General features: G+C 43.6%; 2 protein-coding genes across 4 annotated transcripts in view; one reads left to right on the forward strand and one right to left on the reverse strand.

Moving 5' to 3' along the window:
• The window catches only part of WWP2 (WW domain containing E3 ubiquitin protein ligase 2), a 51,414-nt gene extending 46,594 nt beyond the window's left edge, over positions 1–4,820 (forward strand). For all 3 annotated transcript variants that reach the window (XM_073584358.1, XM_073584365.1, XM_073584374.1), the window contains exon 22: positions 80–4,820. In XM_073584358.1, the coding sequence (XP_073440459.1) occupies positions 80–179 (100 nt within the window). In that variant the 3' untranslated portion in view covers positions 180–4,820. The remainder of the gene's footprint in view (positions 1–79) is intronic.
• Positions 4,821–13,768: 8,948 nt separating this feature from the next.
• PSMD7 (proteasome 26S subunit, non-ATPase 7) lies at positions 13,769–19,507 on the reverse strand. The gene is made up of 7 exons (XM_073584388.1): positions 19,340–19,507; positions 17,671–17,762; positions 16,521–16,613; positions 16,343–16,440; positions 15,661–15,741; positions 15,275–15,366; positions 13,769–14,266 (listed from the first exon to the last, which is right to left on the reverse strand). The coding sequence occupies exons 1-7, from the start codon at positions 19,411–19,413 to the stop codon at positions 13,834–13,836; spliced, it is 963 nt and encodes a 320-aa protein (XP_073440489.1). The 5' UTR covers positions 19,414–19,507; the 3' UTR covers positions 13,769–13,833.
• Positions 19,508–20,366: the final 859 nt, after the last annotated feature.

A 20,366-nucleotide genomic window follows, 5' to 3' on the forward strand; every position in this document is an offset into this window, starting at 1 on the left:
TTGCCTCTGACAAAGTAGGAATGGTTGCCTGCGACTATGAAAGTAGAATACTTCTCATTGTTTCCGCCTCTCTCTCTAGTTTTAATAGATTGGATTTACCTCCGTACAAGAGCTACGAGCAGCTCAAGGAAAAGTTGCTTTTTGCCATTGAGGAAACAGAGGGGTTTGGGCAAGAATAATCCTTGACCATGTGAAGAAGAATCCTCCATCGGCACTAGGCTTCATAAGAAACTGATTTCATACCATCTGGATTCGGAGGGATCGTGTCCAGTCTTTACACCCCCTGGCTTCTTCCTGAAGCACAAAGGGCACCTTATCGCAAAAGGGTCAATTACTCATAAGACTCATAAGGTTAAAGGTCGTGCTATCTGACGGCACCAAAGATGCTAAGTGTGTGGGTGAACCCAAAAAGTTGCCTAAATGTGCTTTTTTTTGTAGCAGGTTCTCTTTAAGGAAATGCCAGGACCATTCACTGAGACTGGAGGGAAGAGACAGACAACCAAAACCTGTAGGAAACTACAATCATTTTTTTCATCTATTGCCTTTCTACCTTTTTTTTCTTTCTCGCTCGGTATTGTGATGATTTTGCTGTGAGGCAATCTGGATGATGATGATTTATCATATGGGTCATACACATAATCTAATTCCCCCAACTAATGGGAGAAGATTAGGGGACAGTCTGACAGTCCCTATACACATGAGGGTTACAGCGGGTCTTCTGTGTATAGACAGCTTAAAGGGTTTTTTTAGGACATTGATGGCGTGTCTTAAAAAATTCTTCTCGTTTTCATAAATGGGTATGGTTGGATAGGGTTTGTAAATACAAGCAACTTTGCAAATTACGGTACTGCTTTTTAAAATTTCAAGCCGGTTTTGACATATTAACTTTTTTTTTTTGTTCACAACTCGTTGCCTTGGAGACCGACCACCGCTGCTAGACAGCAGAACATGCGCGCTGTGCTTCCAAGCTCCTTTCTGTCGAGCTTGTAACAACTGTTTTGAAGCTGGACAGAATCGAAGGAGCGTGCTATTGACTTCTAATACCGGCCATCTTCAGCGCAGTGCTTACAAGCCAGACAGCAGCGGTGGTCGGTTTCCTGGGCAACGAATGGTAAACTAAAGTGTAACTATCTCAAGAATGCAAATTTTAACCCCTTCCTTACATTAGACGTACTATTCCGTCCATGTGGCCTGGGACTTAAGTCCCATGGACGAAATAGTACATCACACGCGATCAGCGGCGCTCACGGGGATGGGGGATTATCAAAGCTGACACCCGACACTATGGACCAGGGGGGGTCACGGACCGCCCCCAGCACATTAACCCCCGACACACTGTGATCAAATATGATCGCAGTGTATCGGGGTCATAGGGAAGAATCACGCAGGGAGGGGGCTCGCTGCATGCTTCCCTGAGCCCCTCGGAACAGTGCGAAATAATCGCGCTGTTCCGAGGGCTTCCTCCCTGCTGGCCCCTGGATCCAATATGGCAGCGGGGGCCTTCGGGGTCTTGCAGGGAGGCAGCTTTCTCAGTGTAAAAAAGTTTTTTTTTTTTTTTTTTTTTTTTAATTCCTAAATTAATAAAATAAAATATTCCCTAATAAATTCTTTTATTTGTATAAAAAAACAAAAAACAATAAAAGTATACATATTTAGTATCACCGCATTTGTAACGATCCACCCTATAAAACTGTCCCGCTAGTTAACCCCTTAAAAAAAGACGAATATAAATAAACATGGTACCGCTGAAAACGTCATCTTATCCCGCAAAAAACGAGCCGCCATACAATACAGCATCAAAAGTGAAAAAAATAAAAAAGTTATAGCTCGCAGAATAAAGCGATGCAAAAATAATTATTTTTTATATAAAATAGTTTTTATTGTATGAAAGCGCCAAAACATAAAAAAAAATAAATGAGGTATCGCTGTAACCGTACTGACCCGAAGAATAAAAGCGCTTTATCAATTTTACCACATTATGAACTGTGTAAGCGCCTCCCCCCCCCCCCAAAGAAATTCATGAAATGCTAGTTTTTGTTAATTCTACGTCCCAAAAATCGGAATAAAAAGCGATCAAAAAATGTCACGTGCCCGAAAATGGCACCGATAAAAACGTCAACTTGTCCCGCAAAAAATAAGACCTCATATGGCTCTGTGAGTCAAGATATGGAAAAATTATAACTCTCAAAATGTGGTGATAAATAGTAAATCAAACCCCCCGTTACCACCCCCTTAGTTAGGGAAAAATAATAAAATTAAAAAAAAAAATGTATTTATTTCTATTTTCCCGTTAGGGCTAGGGTTAGAGTTAGGGCTGAGATTAGGGTTAGGGGTGTGCTGAGGTTAGGGATGGAGTTAGAATTGGGGGTTTCCACTGTTTGGGCACATCAGGGGCTCTCCAAACGCTACATGGCGTCTGATCTCAATTCCAGCCAATTCTGCGTTGAAAAATTCAATCAGTGCTCATTCCCTTCCAAGCTCTGCCATGCACCCAAACTGTGGTTTACCCCCACATATGAGGTATCAGCCTACTCAGGATAAATTGCACAACAACTTTTGCATCCAATTTCTCCTGTTACCCTTTGGAAAATAAAAAAAAATTGGACCTGAAATAATTTTTTTGTGAAAAAAAGTTAAATGTTCATTTTTTTTTTTTTAAACATTCAAAAAAATTCCTGTGAAGCACCTGAAGGGTTAATAAGCTTCTTGAATGTGGTTTTGAGTACCGTCAGGGGTGCAGTTTTTAGAATGGTGTCACTTTTGGGTGTTTTCTATCATTTAGACCCATCAAAGTGACTTCAAATATGATGTGGTCCCTAAAAAAAAAATGGTGTTGTAAAAATGAGAAATCGCTGGTCAACTTTTAACCCTTATAACTTCCTATCAAAAAAAAATTTTGGTTCTAAAATTGTGCTGATGTAAAGTAAACATGTGGGAAATGTTATTTATTAATTTTTTTGAGTGCCGTATCTCTGTGATTTAAGGGCGTGAAAATTCAAAGTTGGAAAATTGCGAAATTTTCAAACTTTTTGCCAAATTTCTGTTTTTTTTCACAAATAAACGCAAGTTATATAATGACATTTTACCACTAACATGAAGTACAATATGTCACGAGAAAACAATGTCAGAATCACCGGGATCCATGGAAGCGTTCCAGAGTTATTGCCTCATAAAGGGACAGTGGTCAGAATTGTAAAAATTGGCCCGGTCATGATCGTGCAAACCACCCTTGGGGGTAAAGGGGTTAATAAGCCGTAAATTTGCAAAAATGCTTGTGTTTATAAGCGCCATCCGACAGTGTTCCCATCTATGAAGATGGGAGTAACCCTTTTAAGGAACTCGACCATTTTGGCAAAGGCACAGCAGCACATCCCTACTGATGGCTGTGATTGGCTCCGCCATGATTACATATGTATGTATAGCGCTGTAAAACTTAAGGAGCTGGACCCCTATCAATCTAACAGTTTTGTATGCCATGGAAAACCCCTTTAAGATCCGGCTAGGTGGAGTCCTTATGTTCTCAGCACCTTAACATTTCCTTTGTTTTTATAGTATAATAAAAATAATACTTTTATTTCAAGGTTTTAATCCAAAGCACAACGTCTAGCGACCTCCGCACCACCACTTTGTGATTCCCGCAAACACGCCGCCTTAATTTGCCATTGTGTCTTCAGATAAAGCAGCCGCAGACAGCGCCACCGTTAGTTTTGAGGCAGGTACTGGATGCAAGACTAGATATTATAGTAATGTTTTTCATCTGTAGTATATTTATCATTGGGTGCAATCAGCATTGAATCTCATACATTTATCTGCCTAAAATACAGGCAGTATCAATACCCAGATGATGATTGCTTTCAATTATAAATATCCTATATCATATCGGCCAATGTTTTAATGTGTACAAAAAAATGATACCTGGAAACCATCAGCAAGCAGGCTAGCAAAATTTTTAATAAGTATCTGATAGTATTAACTAATTTTTATTTTTTTTTACTTTCCTAATTTATAAATTGTTCTGTAAGTCTGATTGGTCCGTCAGCACCTTAATACTCCATTTAGACCCGCTCGTTAGCGCATGCATGTACAATAATGGAAGATACGGCGGGTATTCAGTTTGAGTATGGACGGTGAAGTCCGGACTGGACCCAAATACGGCAGCATCTCATGCATATATGAGGCGGTCTTTTGGGTCAAGAGACCCGCGGCCATCAAGGTCCGTGCTCATACCGTGAACTTCAGGTGTGTGAAGCCGACCATAAAAAAAAAAAAAAAATTATTCAGAAAATGTTATGTTCCCACATTCCATTTAGGGATAGTACAAAACATGCACTCTTCATATGTAGATAGCAAAAAAAACCCAACCTACTTGTTGATGGTTTCCACGTTTCAGAAATATATTTAAAAATGAAATGCAATATTTGTGATCTGTTCTTGCGTCTGTGCTACTTTTTGGACGTCAGGATTGCAACAACTTTACTATGGTTTCCAGTAGTTTCCCTTTTTGCAGAACTCAACCCAGTTCCTCTGCTTTTCGCTTTTGGAAAATCTTGAAGACACGAAGGCTCTAACACTCCCCAACTCAGATCTGCTGTATAGATTTCTGACCTTTTTTTTTTTAACTTTTTATTTTTTAGTCGCTCTCTGAAATTGTACTGAAATACAGATGATTGTACATAGAGTGTATATAAGAAATGATGCTGTGTATATACCTATATATCTATAACATGAAGCGAGTGGGAGTTACCCGAGATTTATAAAGGTCTGATCTGCACCTATGATGCTTTCTTTCATGTGCAATAAATACATACGTTTGTATACAAGATGTGTGTGTAGATAAATGTTCATTCAGATATGGTGGATAAACTGCGGATCTACAAAAAAAATACAGGGGTGACATCGGATTATAAAAACATGGCTGCATCCTGCAAAAACAGCGCCACCCCAGTCCATGGATTGAGTCTGGTATTACAGCTAGATATTGAAGTAATTGAAAATCAGCTGTAATTCTGCACCCAACCTGAGATCAGGGGTGGCGCTGCTTTTTTTTTGGAAGAAAGCAGCCATGTTTTTCTTTTTCATTAATATCTCTTACTGAGCAAATTATGTGACCACCAACGTGGCCTGCATTTTTTTTTTTTTCTTTACTAGTTTCCAATCCAGCAGCAGTACCAGACACCTGTTTTAATATCTCATCATAACCGGGTATATCTGCCATTATGGAGTCTGAGAAAGTGGAGTGATGAGCTCTAATATCGACCAGAAATAGAAATCTGTCACTAGGTCAAAAGCGTCCAGTTTTTGCTTCTACTTTATTATCTCGAGTATTCAGATGGTGTTTTTTTGTAAAGCCGCCATACGGTTCCAGAGATATTAGCCATTTTTTTTTATATTTAGGACTAATTATGGTCTTTACAAAGGGGCGTGTCTCACAAGCGTATATAATGCAGAGTGCCAAAAGACACGCCCCTGAGGATCCTGTTAGCCACGCCTCCTTGTGAAGAGCAGAAAAAGTAGTGCTAAAAAGGCCCGTATCTCTGGATCTGTTTGTCGGATTTAAATAAAACAAACGGAATAAAATAAATCTGGCCACTTATCACCCAGTGACAGGACTTCTTTAAAACTGAGTTTTTCCATGGGTTTATATTTAGAATGACCAAGGTTTTCTTAGTAGGGGGTAAAGGAAAGCAGTATGTAATGTACGGTGGATTTCCATCTCTCCCGTTTTGCCCTTCCCTCCTGTTCCCTTTATTGCTTCATCCTAGCTTTGCTGTGTCTGGTGCCAGCTGGGAGAAGCAGGAAATGCTTTCATGTACGGGAGAAATGTGGAGTATGTGAGCTGTTCCTGTGCAAATACACAGTCCGCCACCTTACAAGGATGGCATTGACGGGCCGCCTCACCTTCCATAATAGCATCCTTGTGTAGCGCGAGACACGGCGTGCAGGCAGAGAGGAGGCGGAGGTACGCCTGATCCCCAGCCGCGGTGTCCACACCGTCTGGGCGAGTGGGACGTCTATAGAACGCACATAAACAGGCGCAAGAGGGGAAATTACATGAAAAGCCAATATTTACTACCACTTTAATAAGATGTTTACTGGGACTGAATCGGTTACCTTCAGTCCTGGGAGGAATCATAATTGTACCAAATTCAGCTCTACCATCTAGACTGGAAAGGAATAAATCTGTAAATAATAAAAGAAAAATATGTACGGTAACTTAAAAACCTTTAATAAAATTTTTTATTTTTTTAAGATATTTAATTTTTTAATTTATACGGTGGAGCGGAGTCTTGTATAAATTAAAAAAAATATATATGTAGAAATACAAAAATAAAATCAGCATTTTTTTTTTTTTTTGCATGCACAGACGGGTGCAAGGCCCCCCCCATGGTTGTCATCAAAACCCCTTGAATATCAAGTCAGATGATGCACAAAAGATAGGTTTTAATCTGTCCATGCGGCACCATAAAGGATGCCGGCGTCCTGCAGATGGCACACGACTATTAGGAAATTACTCATAAGGCAACTCCCTAGCTCCAGAGAAGCAATGGCGGGGCTTAATTGGGGAAGAGTTTGGCCTTGTGACCCGCCATCACATTGCACCGCCATGGTCTACGTTGCCATCAGTCGTCTTTTTAGCCACAAATCCCAAGTACCAGGTTGCTTTTTTTTTTTTTATATTGTCGTCATCACTGGACTTTGGGAGGACTGATCCTGGATTTGGGCTTCTGATGCTAATAGCTGTGTATCTGTCCTCCCGTTCCCGTAGACGAAGCCTTTTTATATACTTCAGCTCATTTATCTTGCAAAAGAAATTTAATGCAAACCTCAAGGTAGCTTGCCAAATTCTGCCGGCCACCCTACCCCCCTCACTTCTTCTGCCAGCGCACGGTGGTTTCATAAATGGACAAGGTCTCTTTGTTACACAAAAGTCTTTTTTTTTCACTTTTAAGGAAAAAAAAGTGGATTGGTCTTAAGACTAATAAGTGTCTAAATACGGAGTCCTATGAGGAGGCGCACGGTGCCCCGCCACCCCAATCTGTGCATTCCTGCACTATGTGCCAACTATGTGATGTGCTAATAGTCTCTGACATGCGTATTACACCGTGATCCCCTTATACTGCTCACAGTTCATTAATGCGTCCTATCTATCATACTGAACTTGGCCGCCATAGGAAATGGCGCGGGGAAGGGGGTGACACAGGTTATTTAGGGTAAATTTTCTCAACTCCTACCAACTAAAGTCAGCGGCCCTTTAGATTGAGAATCCCTTGGTACACCGACTACACCAAGACGTCTGATGATCACGTGTAACTATAAGAAAAGGTGCGAACTGGGTTTGCAATGTGTAACGTTACATTAGTATATAAGATGTAGAATAAACTGAGAGAATGGAAGACTGGTGCAACTGGAGAGAGATGACCCTGCCCACGAGGGCTTACAATCCGCAACGGAAGTGGGAAAAGACCATAGGTAACCTATATATCGCTGAGGGGGTCCGACCGCTGGGTCTAGCACCTATCGGCAAAAGGTTTGCACTTTTAGGATGGAGAGCCAGTACACATGCTCAACCACTGCTGTAGTCACTATTTTTCCGGGAGTCTTATAGAAGATGAATGGAGTGGCGGTCGGGTATGCTCTGTGCCGCTCCATTCTCAAGGGGATAAAACGGCCTTGTTTTGCAGATCCACATCTAAAAAATCCACATAAAATTCCTGAGTAAGTGTGAAAAATATGAGCAAATTTTAGTTACAGAAACGCCGCGGATTTCAGTTTGGAAATCGAAGCGATAAATCTGCACCAAAGATGCAAAGTGTGAACCCAGCGTAAAGGTTTAGGTCAGAGGTCTCCAACTGCATTCCTCAAGGGCCGCAAACAGGTCCTGCTTTCAGGATTTCCCTGCATTGCACAGGTGATAATTTAGTGATTCCAGCACCTTGTGCAATGCTAAGGGAATCTTGAAAACACGCATGGTTTGCGGCCCTTGAGGAATGCAGTTTGAGACCTCTGGTTTAGGTGATTGAGATCAGTCTGAATGATTGCCTTAGCCAGTCCCACAGTATGGGGGGGAGACAATGCAGAAGTTCTGGAGAGGGTTACAATGTATCACAGGTCCTGATCTTGTAACGTGAATGATAGATACCTAGTGAGGAGGTAAGGTTTTTCCTTTTTTTTTTTTTCATCACTGGGTTTGTCCCATCACTGAATAATCTGGCCACATCCCCCAAAACCAATATTAATCTTCCTGCTCACCCTTACTAACCAACAGGGGGATATTGGCCCCTTCCCCACTGGTTTGCTCCCAGGCTTGTTTCTTCCAGATGTATAATGGCTAACTAGGTGCCCCCAACTCTTAGAAAGTGGGGTGCTTCATGTGTCACCCACCAGAATAAGTTGCCGCCACCAAACAGAAGGTACAGATTTTTATTAAATATAGTGATAAGGACGTTTTTGTTTTTTTTTCCCCTTAAAGGATTAAACTAGTACATTATATTGCAAGTAGAGTGCCCCTTAATCACGGAGACATTATGACTTATAGGACACAAAGGGATTGATTTCCGGGCAGCCAGAGTATGTGGGCCGGGGCTGTCTACAGAACATTAATAGAAAAAGACAAAACACAGAACATATGACACAATGAAATCGAACAAATCCTCCGATCCCTAAATATAGTAACGTCAGGAAAGCACCTAACCACAAAAACAAGAGGAAAAGGAAACTTTATTTTTGGCTCCTGACAGCTCAAGGAGAGAACATTGCTGCCTGCTCTCTGGCATCCATAAAGGTGCAAGTTACAGAGTGTCCTCGTAGCTGCACCGATCCGAGGTCTAGAATAGCGAAGTGCTAAGATCCAGGGAGGGTTTACTGGCCCCGATCGTACACGGTATGAGCGCAGTCCAGCGTAACAGGACGTCGCCATTTCCATTGTGTTCTGTTTGGCGGCGTTTTACTGTCGCAGCTAGTCAATGCTCGGAGTTGGATCCAGACAGCCCGGTTTAGTGCCAGGCCTGTTTTTTTACTTTTTCCTGGCATCTGTTGCAGGTAGTGAAAATGTCTTAATCCTGCCACATTACAGCAGAACGTAAGTGCGCAATGCAGCGCTCGCATATTGGACCTGGCCAGGTAGAGGCTTATTTTTGGACAGTCCTTAAATACAATACCCCCTTATGTTTTGAGGGGCTCATTTTTCCAGGCTGGGTACCAGCAGCAGTTAACTATCTCTATGCCTTGTCATACAAAGACATAAGACATGTGCTGCTGATATTCTGTACGCACAGGATAGTACTGATGATGGTTCTGTGCACATAGGATTCCAGTCTGACTGCTTAAAGGGAATCTGTCACCTACCCTTTGGCGGGCGATGAAAACAAGGTCGGTCCGATGGGTGGGGTTCCCGATGTGTGCCACCTCCCCATCCTTGCCCGCCGTCCGCAGGTTATTGCTGAATTGGAGTAGCTGTACGCCATTTTTTGCACGTGCGCTAAGCATTCATAGCTAGCGCACGCGCAGTATGCTTTGCCCAACTGCGGACAAAGCTGGACTGCGCTTGCGCCGGTTACTGTGTTCCAGGGCTTAGTTAACCAGCGCATGTGCAGTCCAGCTTTGCCCGCAGTTGGGCAAAGCATACTGCGCATGCACTAGCTATAAATGCAAAATGGCATACACCTACTAGGTGACAGATTCCCTTTAAATGGGCAATCAAATGGCCGCTGGTTGACTTGTATCTAGCTGATTAGCCATCATCTAACAGACGTGGTAGGCTTAAAAGCCTCATTAACAAGTCTGTGAACCACAGACCACCCGAGGATTTTTTTTACCCCAACTTGAAGGCCTCATTGGCTTATGAGGTTGTTGGTTTTGGTCGGGAGCAGATTTGTGCATTGCGCTCCGAACCTGGACTATAAAACACAGATGTGCAAATCAGGCCCAGGAGGAAGTATAGAAACTAAATTTCAAGTCCGGTAAGCATGATTGACATAAACTCTGAGGAACAAATCAACGTGAAGGGTATATTCACAATTGAAAGTTATTCTTCATCCTATTGATAGACCATAACACGGATACCCTGCACATACATCCGGCGTTAGGCAGTAGAATCCATTTAGCACTTAACTAAAATTATAGTGAATATGATCCAAATGTTTGCATTACGACATTCGATTCTATGATCCGTACCCTGTGAACCCAGCTTTACTGATCACTGTGACCTCCAGAGATCCCGAGACCAGGGGTCTGAGTACAGTGCTGGGCTTTCTCCAGCAGTCCTCAGAATGGAGCGAGAGGTCGAACATAGGCACATCCGATTCTTTTAAGAATGGGTTCTGCAGAACCCCATTCTCTCATCACTGGGGTCCCGGATGTCGGACCCGTTGCGATCAGTAAAATTTATCCTGTGCAACAGTCTTGTGTTATGTGACCCCGGAAGATGTTGCAGTTTTCTAATAGATCATTAAAACCTGTATGGCATTTGTTTTTTTTCTTTGTCCTCGGCCATGCAAATAATAATGCCATATTTAACAACCATTCCTCCTTGGTCGAACCTGAGTTCACATGTTGCCTTTTTTTTTTCTTTTGGCTGTAATCACAGCAAAAATAGTTTTGATGTGATTGTCCAAAATCCAGGCAAAAATGTTGCTGTTCCAGCTCATAAATAAAAAATGCAATATGTATGCAGCGGGTTTTTTTTTTCATAAGAGATCATAGGAAATTCTGGGTTGAGATATTTCGCAGTCTGTGTATTGACCGTCTGTGGGATTCCTGACCACAAGTTATAGGTATATATGAGGGTGGGAGACACATGTTCGGTATGACTTTTGCAACCCTTGTACAGTAAAATACGCATGTTTGAACCTAGTCTTGGCAGATCTGACGAGAAGATAAGCACGGCTGAGGCGCCACACTGAAACCAGGGCTATCCATCGTACAATAGACCCAGCAGAGCTTGTATCTGCAGTTATGAGCCGAAGCCACAAGGGTAGTATGAACATCGCCTTAGAGCAGACCGCCAATATAGAGCAACCCTCCCTCTGTGGGGACCCTGCATATTTGTGCAATACACAGACAGCCCTATAATTTCAATGGGACTATTTAATGCGCCTGTTTAGAGTCCAACATAAACCAAAAAAGTAAGACAATATTTATTTTGTTCTTAGACGATTGCAGCCGCTATTGATTCCTGTAAATCAAACATTATCAGATCTATAAAATATCACATCTTCTCATCTCGCCAATACTACTGGGTTACGGGTCCTGTCGCCAAACATCGGAGGCAGCACATCTGTTTCTCATCAGGGCTGGGAATGACTAGAAAAGGGATAGAATGAGGACAGGAGCAGTCTGATTGGTCTGGGCTGACACCTAGTGGTCACATGTTGTATTGCAACACATGAAACACTGCTTAGGCCTCTTTCACACTTCAGTTTTTTACAATCAGTCACAATCCGCCAGGTTTTGAAAAAAAACGGATCCTCAATTTTCTTTTGAGGATCCGTTTTTTTCCCCATTGACTTTAATTAATGGCGGATTGTGACGGATTGCTGTCCGTTGTATCCGTTTTTTTTGAGGATCCGCCAAAAGTTTCTGTCCGTCACCATCCTCAAAGATTTAAAAACGGAGCTTGCAACGTTTTTTTCTCTGGTGGATCCTCCAGACACAGCGGCGCCTGCGATCGGCGCACCCTATCTTTAGCATAGGGTGCGCAGATCGTGCGCAGGCCGTGCGCTAGTTGCGCTTTGACCTGCGCTGCGCACTTTTGACGGTGCGCCGTGCGCGCCAAAATCCGAAAAGTTTGATTTTGGCGCGCACGGCGCACCGTCAAAAGTGCGCACCGCAGGTCAAAGCGCAACTAGCGCACGGCCTGCGCACGATCTCCGCACCCTATGCTAAAGATAGGGTGCGCCGATCGCAGGCGCCGCTGTGCGCTAGGAGGCGGCGCTACAAGCAAGGGGCGGGCACGCCGGGCAGAGAGCCGGCTCAGGGGCGGAGCTACCCCCGGCCGTGCGTGCGCTTAAAAAGCGCTAATGTGAAACCACCCTAACCCGAAATTCTTTCTGGGTGCTGGACAAAAAAAAACCACACTCTCTCTCTCTCTCCTTCCCGGCCAGCAGTTCCATTATATTTCCTGATTTTCAGGATCCGTCTGAAAACGGATCCTGTGCCATCCGTTCGCATCTGTTGAGAATGGATCCACTTGTCTAACTTTTTGGCGGATTTGAACTGATGCAAAAAACTGAAGTGTGAAAGAGGCCTTAGTGATCCCCATGGGGTACTAGTTAATGCCATTGTGGCCTAAAAAAAAACAAAAGCTTGGTATAAGACCAAATAATGCATTGCAAACTTTTTGTCCAGTGCAAATAATTTAGCTCATATGTCTGAGCAGGCTGAAAATAACTTTGGGGAAATTTGATTTGGAAATCTTTCTGTCCACCAATGCAGTGAGTGGTGATAAATCAATGTTGAGAGTTTATCAAGTTAGTGTTTTCTGTGTTTTTGAACAATCAAAACACACCCAAACAAGTCTGTGAAAATAACGGACAGCACATTGCATGCAATCTGTGGATCTAACTCTTTTTCTTATCTTTCAGGTTCCATCGGGGGGGGGGAAGCTTATCTACAGCATTACAGAATGCTGTAGACAAGCCCCTAATGTTGGTGCCGGCAGTTCATATTCAAAAAAAAAAAAAAAAAGGGGTGACAGATTCCCTTTAAGGGAAATCCTGAAAATGTGACCTATTGGTAGCTCTTGAGGACTGGAGTTGGGGAACACTGGTCTATAGCTATGGGGTAAAAGGACAAGTGCACTTTAAATATACAGTGTTATAGTGATTGCAGATGAGTCCAATTTCCCCATAAAACACAATACACAAAAGATTTAAAAACAAGAAACTTTAATATTTTTTTTTTTCTGCAAGGAGTGACATGACAGCCAGGTTGCCCCCAAAAGACCTGAATTTAGGTTACTTTCACACTTGCGCTTTTTTGCCCTGCTCCTCGTGCGCATTCCAAATGCATGCAAAAAACGCATTAAGCGTTTTGCATGCGTTTGCTTTTTTTTTGCGCATGAGATTTAACCAGTTTGTCGCCATGTTATCTCTAAAAACGCATGCGTTTTTAAACACATGCGTGCGCATGTCCTAGCGCATGCGTGCGATCCCATAGACTAATGTTTTTTTGCGCATTCCATGCGCTAACGTGCGCATGCGTTTTTTGGCAGCAGTTGGGCGCACAGAAAAATTCAACATGTTGCGTCTGGCGCGCCTGGGCGCACACCAGGAAAAAACGCAGTGCACGAAAACGCACATGAACGCGTACAAGCGCTATACCATGTGCCTGCCCTGTTAAAAGATAGGGGAGCAATGCGCATGATAGCGCAAGAGGCGCAGAGCTAAAAAACGCAAGTGTGAAACCAGCCCCTTACCTCAATGTACATGATGTTCAAAGGTAAAGAAACTCCCACAAAACTCTATAACTAAAGCTCATTGAACAGAAGGCTGTCTGCACCCGCACCTAGTAAAAATCTTACATGTGCTGTAAGTAAACGTGTTACAAGGTACGAGTCCACCCAGTGCGATCTCCAATTTCTTTTACAGCGTCTGACCTAGACGACCCCTTGAATATCTGGCATATGTAACATCATGGCATCTGTGGACTATAAACTGCTGCATGTTACACGATCCTGCCAAATACTGAAGAGGGGCAGAAATCACGGATGGGGTGCAATGTATGTGGGTACTCTGGGGGCCCCTTCCTCAGTATACACAGGAAAGCTGGGTCAGCAGTAAGTTATTTTATTACTATTCAACCACCGGCATACATACAAATAAAACGGACGAACAATCATTTCTTTTCTTTCTTTTCCTCTTTCTTGGTGTCGGTCTTTTCCTTCTCCTTTTCGTCTTTCCTCTCCTTCTTGTTCTCCTCTTTCTCCTGGCCTTCCTTCTTCTCAGCGTCCCTGTTGGCGATCTTGTTGTTGATGAGATTGTGAAGGGCAACCACTGAGCGGATGAGAGAGGCCAGATACACCACCAGCATCTGGTCGTTAGTCTTTAGGTAGAATGCTTTGACGAACTCCTGCAGGTTTACGTCTGGCAGCAGGTTGAAGACATCCTGGAGCTGGTAGATGATCTGGTGGTTGATGGGCAGTTTGCCGCTGGACACTTTTTCTAGGTAACTCCTGATATCCAGCAGTTTGGAGTTCAGTCCTTTCAGCCCATGTACCTGATTTGTGATACGCTGTGACAAGGTCCCCACTGTAGTGTCTTTGATGTCTCTGCAAACATAGAAAATAACCATATTGAGCGGACCGTACTCCCTTGGCGTTTTCAATATTGGTCAAAGTTCTCCTCCATCAGAAAACTTTTCCTGTTATGTACAGTTCATTGTGAAAATAATAAAGCAGTACATCCTCTGCTGTCCACGTCTCCATTGTCTGGCTGCAATGTTGATGTCAAATTACCAACGCTGCAGCCAATCATTAACCCAAAGCTGATGTGTATAGACAGCAGGCTGCAGAACTCTGTGATTGGCGGCCAAACAAAGACAAAGGCAGCAACAGGGGACTAAGCACTGGACCCCAAGAGTGGAAGTAAAGCTTGACTTATTAATAAATTGTGCATATGAGGAAAACTGGTTCGAATCAACTTACAGGACATGTTAAGAGGCCACACCAAAAATCTGTTACGGTTGGAGAGGAGCTGTGGGAACCACTATTTATCTGGCGCTTTTCTTTGATTAGCTGGCCTGACGTGATGTCATCATTGGGACATGACGCACGTGACATAACTCCAGGCCCAAGAGAAAAGCCGCAGATGCTGGTGGGTGAGGTGGTTCTCGCATGGCTTCTGTCCAGTGGCCACAGATTACAGACAAGGGCGCTGGACTGTGTCCTGCAAATTGATTTGCGCCATCTATAAAAGAGGACATTTGTGCATGAGAATGCAGCTCGTATTGTGGTGCAAGTAGCTATGTAATATATAATAGTGTAGCATTTGTAACAGGCTAGAAACAGTCAAAATTTCACTTTTTAACCCTTATGAATTCTAAGAAATATACGTATTAAATCTCTAAAGAAAGAGGGGGATATAAGATGTAGTCTATTGGATTTACACATTTCTAACACTGGAATAAAAAAAAAGGAAAAAAAAATAAAGTGTGGTCCCCGAGAGTTGATCTTAGGGGGAAACATACGATCCCAGTTCAGTGCACACAGATACAACATTAAGGAGATGTCAGATATAAGATAAGACCTTTCTAAAAATCGGAAGCGCACACAACTTACCGTAACAAGTGCTCCACTCCGACTTCCTCTGCCTCCTCAGCGCCAATTTCACTGGTCACGTGTTCAAATGTCTTCGAGGTTGGAGTACCATCCTGATGGATCAATTTACAATGTTAGAGAGGATAACAAAAAAAGATAGATATCTGTGCAATGCATTCATGGCACCTATCTGAAAAACTATGTACTACCCTTGCTGGCTGGTTTGTATTTGTCAGTGCAATAGCTTTTGCAACAACACTGCAATGTCATCCCATTGAAATGTACGGCGCAGGAAAGTACAAACCAGCCTGCGAGTCAATGTAGTGGCACAAGCAACATGGACCCTTCAAATATCAGCACTGAGTAGATTAATACTCTACACTGAAGGTGCAATATTAAAAACTTACATCGTGAACTTCCTCTACTGAGATATAAGCCTCTGTGGGAAGACCCAGGTCTTTTGGCTTCACATCAATGATCACAAGAACCTAGAAGTGAAAAAACATCCAGTGAAAAAAACAAAAAAAACAATCAGCAATGAAAAAAGGCAGGCTGAGAGTTTATAGAATTACCTAACAGAAGGAAATGCTGTAAAATCATAAAGGAAAATTTCTTATCCTTTAAGTCCCCCCCCTCCCACACACTCTGGTGGTCCCCATGGGTCTTTGGTTATTGTCCTGCAGCCATGATGTGCCCTACAGCCAAGTAACAGCTGCAGCCAAAAACTGGTGACAGCGGTGATGCTAGACCGGTTTGGCTTCTCCAGCAGATTTCTCCGAAAATGGCTTGTCTAGGTCTAACAGAGCAGCCATCTGTTTTGGCTTGTATAAGGGTGCTAATTATTAAAAGGTGTCAGTGTGCCCTAAGAGGGTTTACAACAAGGTTTTCTTCATGAAAATTAATGGTAAATTTAAGATTATCCAACATAGGGGAGAATGCAAGGAGCTCAACTCTTTCTTCTGTCCAGGAGGATGGTTGCTTGCTTCCCCACCTACTTCTAATGCTGACATCTTTCCATATGGCTGCATTATACCATCTAAGCATATGTACACAGTTTCCAAACTATTAAAGAAAGAAAAAAAACCTTACAGAGTTTGGACAGTATCTCTTCATCAGCTCATTGATTGCGATGTCGTTTTTGTGCAGCTTGGGTCCCGTGTGGTACCAGCCAACTATCCTCTCTCGAGCTGGAGAGAATTAAGACATAATTATGGCCACTGGACCAAAGAGATGTTACAGCTACATCAATGTGAAAAGAAGGACTCACCATTTACTTTTTTGAACATGCCATACATATTTTCTAAATAGTCGTGATCCAGAAACCAGACAGAGTCGTCTTTATCATCTTCATCAAATGGAACTGAGGGAAGAGATAAGAAGTTTAGATAAGGCATTAGATTTCCAAAATAGCAAGTACGAACACAGTATTAGAGACGTTGCAAATATATTCACAGGACCGGGTCCAAAAGCCATGACAGTGATAGGTGCCAGTCAGACAGGAGCCCTGCGAATTGCCTCATACCCAATGGCATCTGTGGCAATTCTTTTAATGAACTGTCTTGGTATGATATAATACAACAGTGACCGTGCGCCAGGCTGATTAATCAACAGGAGCCTGGTCATGCCGCCAGTCAATAGGTAACCTCGTAGATTACAGGCGTGGCTGCTGGACTGATTTGCACCATCTCCAAGTTGTATTAATAGTGGGTTTCTGCCCCTTGTGGAAAGTGTCACCCTTTGACGAGAACAGTGTCAGCAATTACAATCTGTGTATTATGATATATCATTTAAGGATCTCCATTTTTAGCAGCTTCCAAAGAGTTAGTCACAAAAATAAAAAAATAAAAGTTATCCCCTTATCCAGAGCATAGGGAATAAATTGCTGATCCCTGGAGGTCGGACCACCAAGACAGATCCGGAGAGCGGGGTTCTAGAAGTTTGAAAACAGGGCTTTACAGCTCTGTCTTGAACGGTGCAGAGGTGTGCATGCTCATTCATTCTAAATGGTATTGTCAAAAATAATCGAATGCTGAGCTTAACAACCCAATAGACAATGAGAGAAGTGGAGGTCAAGCATGCAGACCCTCATCTCCATTCATAACGGTGCTGCAGGGGATCGCTGGGGGGGGGGTCAGAGCCTTAAAGACCTCAGGTGATCCTGTAGATAGGTGATAAAGTGTTATTCCCCAAAAATCAAGTTAGCAGCCAGGTCTCACCTGGGCACCTCTCTACCTGTTTAGTGAAGTGTCAGTATTGTTCCCCCGTGTGGCTACACTCATGTCACACTGAAGCACTGAACATGCAGCACACATGAAGGTAAAGGTAAATAGCACGCGACGAGAAGATCGATCACGATAGGATTAATTTTATTACTGAATTTAGAAAACAAACAGAACGGGTTACAGAACGCTTCTTACCGGCAAAACTGTTAGAAACATCTAAAATCTTCTTGTGCCAAGACCCTAACAGGACACCGACCACTCGCTTCTGGTTTCCAACTTTTCCAATTCTGCAAGTGTAAAATGCAAATACAAACAACTGCTCAACACAGGAGGGAAGAATTATTATTTCTATTATAACAGCTGTGGGACTACAAGTACCAGCATGTCCTGCTCTCTCCTAGGTCTTGGGCACTTTATGGCTGTATAACAGCTGTGGGACTACAAGTACCAGCATGTCCTGCTTTCTCCTAGGTCTTGGGCACTTTATGGCTGTATAACAGCTGTGGGACTACAAGTACCAGCATGTCCTGCTTTCTCCTAGGTCTTGGGCACTTTATGGCTGTATAACAGCTGTGGGACTACAAGTACCAGCATGTCCTGCTTTCTCCTAGGTCCTGGGCACTTTATGGCTGTATAACAGCTGTGGGACTACAAGTACCAGCATGTCCTGCTTTCTCCTAGGCGCTTTATGGCTGTATAACAGCTGTGGGACTACAAGTACCAGCATGCCCTGCTTTCTCTTAGGTCCTGGGTGCTTTATGGCTGTATAACAGCTGTGGGACTAGAAGTACCTGCATGTCCTGCTTTCTCCTGGGTCCTTTATGGCTGTATAAGAGCTGTGAGACTACAAGTACCATCATGTCCTGCTTTCTCCTGGGTGCTTTATGGCTATATAGCTCTGTGGGACTACAAGTACCAGCATGTCCTGCTTTCTCTTAGGTCCTGGGTGCTTTATGGCTGTATAACAGCTGTGGGACTAGAAGTACCATCATGTCCTGCTTTCTCCTGGGTCCTTTATGGCTGTATAAGAGCTGTGAGACTACAAGTACCATCATGTCCTGCTTTCTCCTGGGTGCTTTATGGCTATATAGCTCTGTGGGACTACAAGTACCAGCATGTCCTGCTTTCTCTTAGGTCCTGGGTGCTTTATGGCTGTATAACAGCTGTGGGACTAGAAGTACCATCATGTCCTGCTTTCTCCTGGGTCCTTTATGGCTGTATAAGAGCTGTGAGACTACAAGTACCATCATGTCCTGCTTTCTCCTGGGTGCTTTATGGCTATATAGCTCTGTGGGACTACAAGTACCAGCATGTCCTGCTTTCTCCAAGGTCCTGGGTGCTTTATGGCTGTATAACAGCTGTGGGACTACAAGTACCAGCATGTCCTGCTTTCTCTTAGGTCCTGGGCGCTTTATGGCTGTATAACAGCTGTGAGACTACAAGTACCAGCATGTCCTGCTTTCTCTTAGGTCCTGGGCGCTTTATGGCTATATAGCTCTGTGGGACTACAAGTACCAGCATGTCCTGCTTTCTCTTAGGTCCTGGGCGCTTTATGGCTGTATAACAGCTGTGGGACTAAAAGTACCAGCATGTCCTGCTTTCTCCAAGGTCCTGGGTGCTTTATGGCTGTATAACAGCTATGGGACTACAAGCACCAGCATGTCCTGCTTTCTCCTAGGTCCCGGGTCTGCAGTGCCACCTGTAGTGCCATCCTCTATCCCCAGCTGTGTGCACAGCACATGGTGAGGGAGCTGACAGGTAAAGTGCCCTGTCACTGTGCGGCTGCAGGCCTAGCTGCCCGTGCTGGAGCCGGGGCTGTGAGGGCCTTCCCGGCCGGTGACTCAGTAACACGTACGGGACTCACCTATTGAAATGATCCACCACACTGAGCAGCACCAGCGGGTGCACCACGACCTTATCTACCGCCAGCTCCGGCATCTTCCCCGGCTACAATGACTCTCACACACCGGCCGGAAACACAACTGACGCTACCTCCCTACTACTTCCGGAGACACCACTCCCAGAGTGCACTGCGCGCCGGAAGTGCTGCGGCGGACGCCATATTTGTGGAGGCAGCTTGTAGGGCTCGTGTAGCAGTCACACTACATCACATTATCACAGGGAGTGTTCACGTCAGAGGTGTAATATTCGTTACAGGAGTAATTATAGCCATATTCCATCTGTTTTATCTCACATTTCCTGAAGTTTGGAATGAAAGATATTACCTCAGCCCTTTTTCCTATTATTGGCACCAGGACGCGACCAATTTACCTTTTTTCGCTCTTTTAGTTTTCCTCCCCTTCTTCCAAAAGTTTGTATTTGTCTGTTGGCATAGAGTTAGAGTTGTAGTTGCAATTAATTACCCTAAAAAGCACCGAAGGGAAATCCAAGTGGTCGATGAGAACACAATAGCACCATCACTTTTTGAGTTTCTGTTTTATGGCGTTCATCATGAGGTAAAACGACCGGGCAGTGTGATTCCCCAGATCGGTACCACTGTGGCGAGACCAAACTTGTTTAGGGTTTATTATTATTATTATTATTATTATTTTTGTGGCTTGAAAAATATTCAGAACTTTGTAAAACAAAATTTGGGTTTGTGTTGCCATTTTCCAAGACGTCAATGGATCTGTGTGGCGACTTGTGTTTTTTTTTTCTGTGCTGAGCTATAGTTTATGGCTTTCCCACTGTGGGACCTATGATTAGGAGCTGTTCTGCAGTACCCGGGCACGGCTGCTACACATTGAGTGGAGATGCGTTCTGCTCTTGGCTGCTTTCTGCCACTTCCATAAGGATGAATGGAGCCGCAGTGCGCATGATCGACCTCTTAGCAATGGTTTTTAGACTGGGCGAGGGTCAGGAAAGCCAAGCTGCATCTATCTAATAAGTTG

The sequence above is a fragment of the Dendrobates tinctorius genome, unplaced genomic scaffold (assembly GCF_039654945.1).
Source record: "Dendrobates tinctorius isolate UK_male_01 unplaced genomic scaffold, ASM3965494v1 ptg000009l, whole genome shotgun sequence".
NCBI lineage: Eukaryota > Metazoa > Chordata > Amphibia > Anura > Dendrobatidae > Dendrobates > Dendrobates tinctorius.

Bases quoted from the DNA above. Each gene is read 5' to 3' on its own strand.
- PSMD7 (XM_073584388.1), bottom strand. From the start codon at position 19,413: ATGCCGGAGCTGGCGGTAGATAAGGTCGTGGTGCACCCGCTGGTGCTG. The intron at 15,367-15,660 runs GTAAGTTTTTAA...TTGATCCATCAG, and splicing joins CAGTAGAGGAAGTTCACGAT to GATGGTACTCCAACCTCGAA. The intron at 14,267-15,274 runs GTAAGTTGTGTG...CTATGTTTGCAG, and splicing joins GGAGTGGAGCACTTGTTACG to AGACATCAAAGACACTACAG.